The sequence below is a fragment of the Vanacampus margaritifer genome, chromosome 2, assembly GCF_051991255.1.
Source record: "Vanacampus margaritifer isolate UIUO_Vmar chromosome 2, RoL_Vmar_1.0, whole genome shotgun sequence".
Classification (NCBI taxonomy): Eukaryota; Metazoa; Chordata; class Actinopteri; order Syngnathiformes; family Syngnathidae; genus Vanacampus; species Vanacampus margaritifer.
In genome coordinates this window covers 23,954,041-23,959,040 of record NC_135433.1, presented here as the reverse complement: position 1 = coordinate 23,959,040, position 5,000 = coordinate 23,954,041, and the positions used below count along the sequence as shown (strand labels likewise).

Below are 5,000 nucleotides of genomic sequence, written 5' to 3'. Positions count from 1 at the left end.
GTACGAGAGAACCTTAACAGCCGGTGTATCGCGACGGTGCCCCAGCCCTCCCCCACATGCTCCCCACCTCCCCCGACGGAACTCAGTCATGTTTGTGTTCGCTAGGTGCGTCTCCGAGCCCCCCGTCTCCGTCCAGGCGTCCCTTCCTGGACGTCTGGGTGCTCAGGGACTCGTGTCACGGTAAGACCCCCAAAACGTGGCCTGCTACTCCCGCTCGACGCTACGCATCCGCGACGGACCCCTCCCACGCTCGCTTTGTCTCGCCTTGTGTCTCCTCATGTCATCATGACACCTCGGCTCTGTCCTCTTCTCTAAATGCTACTTTTTCGTAGCAACGTGACAAGATTTGCCCAAAATTAAGGTCTGTCAAAATGCTGCGTGGCTGGAATGGCCACTTCAACCCGAGTAGAATGTAGCAAGAATTTTTAAAATCAGATGATGGCTTCCAGAGAAAGTGAGTTTTTTGTGTGCAAAAAAAGTTGCCTTTTTTATATAATGCGAAGAAAATCTGGTCCAAAAACACTTTCAAATGAGAGTAAAACAGTTTAACTTGATCTTTCTCAATTGGACCCTTTGGTTTGGTCTGATACTTGAGGAAGCGCTTCTCTGATTGGCTGACAAGTTTCAGTTTGAATTCATACAGCTTTTTCCAAGTCGATGCATCAAAATGACCGTGGCGTTCCAAACGGGGTGCTTGACCTAAAAAGTCGGCTGAAGTAGTGGACGTGGACATTTTTGGTGAGAAGTCCAGAATAGGTCACGTACGTCAGTCATCAGTCGGAAATGTATTTGTTCTGGAGGATTTTTATGGAGTTTAATGTTCTTGTTCAGGGGTTAGGCGCATGTTTGTTTGTTTTTATAAAATTCCACAGAATTGAGGGCCACTTGTCACGATTCTACTGGTGGATGGATGGATGGATGGATAGATGGATGGATAGATGGATGGATAGATAGATAACCCCATGAAGAAAATTAGATTGTCATAGCACTAGCAGCAATACTGACAAATGTATACCGTACTAGTACAGGAACAAGCAAGAAAGCGAAAAAAGGACACTGAATGTAATCTAAGCTGGAAGAAAGAAAACTGGGCGGAAGGCGGAGGTGTTCCCGTTGGTCTGTGCCAAGTCAGAAATAGTCAGATGCTGTTCAAGCAGTCATTATACAATTAGCATAATATTGACAGTGATATGAAAGAGGCATGAAATGGATGGATGAATATAAGTCTTCTTTCTCTTATGTCTCCATGTTTCTTTCTTTGCCTCGTGCTGCTTCCCATTTCACACCACCTCACTTTTTGTCATCTCATTTCATGGTGTTACGTCATGTCATGTTTTCATGTCATACCTTCATGTCATTGTGTCATTTCATGTCACGTTGCTCATCGTTAGGTGACCGCGTGAAGGGCTAACATGAATTTATAGAATTGGTTTATGTTCAAATACTCAGGAATACATTGTGTTTACATTTACATACAACGGAATACACTAACTTGTTATTTGACATTTAATCATTTCTTTGTTGATTTTACAGTCTTTCTCAGCTGCTTTGGTATAGTTCTCAAATCATCCTTAAAATTTGCAAAACAGTAAGTGCATTTCTCAAAACAATTTGTACAAATGGCAAAACCTCATGAATCTCTGAAAATCCTTATTGCATCTCTTAAAAGTAATTATCTGTGTCATTGAACATATCAGTGCCATCAGAATGACAAGCCTCTGTGTCATGGTGTTGGGACGAATAAAATAGTAAGATTGATCAGTTATGTTGTCGATTATAACAATGTACAGTGGAGTTATTTTCTGATGTACAGTAAGCCTCAGCTCAATTTTAGATGACCTTTTATTCTAAATTGTAAGCTTATACCTTAGTCTATGTGTAGGGCTGGTTGTGAGAAACCGGTCAAGATCACATGTAGGCTTTTACTGTTTGTCCTGCAATTTGTTGACATGCTATCTCATTACAATACAGAAAGGAAAAGACAGCACTGCATAGCATAAAAAAGTAGAAATCTGAACATAACAGTCTCCTTAGGGAAAACTTGAATCAATTGCAGACTTCCAACACCTGACGTCCTTTTCCCCCGAATTGTTCATAATTATTTGCATGAATGTGCCAAAACATTTGCACAAAAAATGACAAACTGCTTTTTTGATGTGCAAGTGATACAATAACGTGAATATTTTTGACAATTTCTATTCTGATCTGAGAAATGTACCAAAGCTACTGAGAAAAACTGTAAATAGTTCAGCAAACTTTAGCTCCTCCCCCTCAACGCCACACTGACTGTGTCCGCCACCCGTCGCTTGCGCAGAACCATCGACTGCATAACGTTGCAGATGCACATTCGTGGTGTCTTTAGTTGCGCTGACATGAAGTTGTCGGTCCAGTAGGCTACGTCACGTGACCGCACCTCAGGACACACGTCTGCGTCACGCACTTGTCGCACATCTTTGCCAACTCGGCGTCTTTTGTGGTCACCAGGAGACCGGAGCAGCGTGGGGAGCAGCGAGAGCGTGGGCAGCACGCGCAGCGCTGGCAGCGGCCAGAGCACCGAAAGCAACAACAACACGCTAAACAACAACAACACGCTAAGCAACGCTCACAACGGGATAGCCGCCACTGGTCACCATGACAACAAGGTACGCCCGCACAGCCTTGTCTTGTCATCGTGCGGGATGGCTTTCAAATTCGGTTTGTGTTCGCAGGTGGCGCCCCCTGCTGCTAATTGTGGAGCCTCGCCAAGCAAGCAGCCTCACGCAGGTTTCATACCGTCCCAGTTCATCCTCATCCGCTTTCTTATGCTTTTCCATTCCATCCTCCTCCTACTTTTTCTCCTCTTCCCGCTCCTCATCTTCCTCCCTGTGGTTCTCCAAATATCTAATCTTTTTGCTCTGCTTTGTTTTACTTTCTTGTCAACTTTTGTTGCCCTGCGTGCAGGTGCTGTCGCCTCCCGCAGGCCGACTGTGACGGTGCAGCAAGCAGCGGAGCAGACCTTCACACATCAGCAGTTTTTACGTCCTCAGCACCTGCTAGATGGCAAGGTAGCGAATTATACTCAGTACAATTATGACGACGATGATGATGTAAGCGCTGTTTGGTGTCTTCTCACATTTGAGGACGCTGAGGCCATCTTCGATTGGCTGAGTGACTTCCAATTGGAGCAGTACGCGGGGAACTTCATCAGTGCTGGTTACGATGTCCCAACCATCAGCAGGATGACGCCTGAGGTCAACAAATTATTTCCTGTGTGCAGTGTTGCATTGTGTGAGGGAGTGGGTTTGGTTGAAGTGATGTTCCAGACCAGTCTTGTTATAATAGTTAGTGACTGTTGCTGACGTGTCATTGACTCACCTTCAGGATCTGACAGCCATCGGTGTGACCAAACCGGGACACCGCAAGAAAATCTCCATGGAGATCAACAAGCTGAACATGCCAGAGTGGCTTCCTGAGTACATCCCGGTGAGGAGTCCACGGAAAGATCCGGAAAGTCTCACACATAAGTGTCGATCGTGACCCAAGTGCCTTTGTGTTGCAGTCGGAGCTCGGCGAGTGGCTCGGCGCCATTGGCCTCCCGCAGTATCTGAAAAGACTCTCGGAAAACGGCTACGACAGCATCGGCATCGTCAAAGACCTGACGTGGGAAGACCTGCAAGAGATCGGTATCACGAAACTAGGTGAGGACCCCTTGCCCCAGCTGGCGTACGCCTTTCCTATCTTGACCGCTTGCGTTTTGCCCGCAGGCCACCAAAAGAAGTTGATGTTGGCAGTGAAGAAGCTGTGCGACATCCACCGGGCCATCGCTCAGGCAGAATCCGGCCAGGGAACGTTGCGGCGCAAAGCTCCCGGAGCGCTGCACGTGGTCGCCATCGAGCCACCAGATACCGGGGGGGAGGGCTCGTCCCCCCGCACACCAAAAACCATGATGACCTTTCAGGACAGTGAGCTGAGCGCGGAGCTGCAGTCGGCCATGTCCGGCAACTACACCGACTGCGAAGATGTCAGGAACGCAGCGGGTTCGTCCCATGGCAGAGACCGAGGGTCCGGACGCTGCCAGGAGCCCCCCACCGCCTCCATCAGCCCCCACGGTCGCTCCCAGGAGAGCCTAGACGGCAGCCCCGCAAGGGACAGGAACGTCCCCGAGGGCCGGGACCAGAGGCCCGTCCACAAGTTGGTTCCTCTGGGAACAGCCACCGTATTCAAGTATCCCGCTGTCCCCGCCAAACCCAAAGTGTCCCGCTCTCACGGCTCGTCTCCTCACGGCTCGCCGGCATTGAAGGGTTTCAGCTATCTTAACTCTCACTGCGGAACCACGGGTGTGTCGGGTGGACTCCAGGAGCACCACCGGACTCTAGCGCCTCCCAAGAAACGAACCCACAGTCTGAACCGCTACGCGCTATCAGACGGGGAACCCGACGAGGACGACGACGAGCCGGCGCTTCCCTCTGGAAACGTGCCTTCGTACGCCACCCTGAGCCGCAAACACTGCCGCGCTCAGGCAGCGCGGGTGCAGGCCGGTCCGGAGAAGAGCGTCAGCGTAGGCCGCAGTCAGTCTTTTGCCGTGCGGGCACGGAAAAAAGGACCCCCACCTCCACCTCCCAAGAGACTGAGCTCAGTGAGCAGCACCACCAGCGGTGAGCTGAGCGATAGCAGCACCGCCTCGTCCTCAGGCGGCAGCCTGGTAACAGACAGTCGAACCATGTCATTGGGCAGCGTTATGACTGACGGCGGTACCGTGTCATCGTCTTCATCAGGCGGGAGTGGTGTAGTGACTGACAGCCCAGGAAGCGTCAGGAGCATCGCAGCCTCCTTGGAAGGAAGCGCAGAGACCCAAAAACCTCCAGATCCCAAATGTGACTCCGATTTGCAGCCACTGCCTGCCGGCGAATCCAAAGAGACCCTAGGGGTGAGGAGAAGGGTGCAGAGCGTGCACGAGCCAGAAGTAGGCGGCAAGTCCGACACAGAGGAATCTGACGCCAAAGGCTCCAGGTCATCTCACA

The 5,000-nt window shown here is 50.1% G+C and overlaps 1 protein-coding gene across 5 annotated transcripts in view; it reads left to right on the top strand.

Moving 5' to 3' along the window:
• caskin2 (CASK interacting protein 2) overlaps positions 1–5,000 on the top strand; it is a 24,977-nt gene that overhangs the window by 17,519 nt on the left and 2,458 nt on the right. For 3 of the 5 annotated variants that reach the window (XM_077557339.1, XM_077557343.1, XM_077557340.1), the window contains 8 exons: positions 106–180; positions 2,485–2,642; positions 2,709–2,763; positions 2,941–3,044; positions 3,120–3,230; positions 3,361–3,462; positions 3,539–3,677; positions 3,744–5,000. The exon at positions 3,744–5,000 is cut by the window's right edge and continues 387 nt beyond it. In XM_077557339.1, coding sequence (XP_077413465.1) covers positions 106–180; positions 2,485–2,642; positions 2,709–2,763; positions 2,941–3,044; positions 3,120–3,230; positions 3,361–3,462; positions 3,539–3,677; positions 3,744–5,000 — 2,001 coding nt within the window. The remainder of the gene's footprint in view (positions 1–105; positions 181–2,484; positions 2,643–2,708; positions 2,764–2,940; positions 3,045–3,119; positions 3,231–3,360; positions 3,463–3,538; positions 3,678–3,743) is intronic. The other 2 variants (XM_077557344.1, XM_077557341.1) reach the window with 1 other exon arrangement.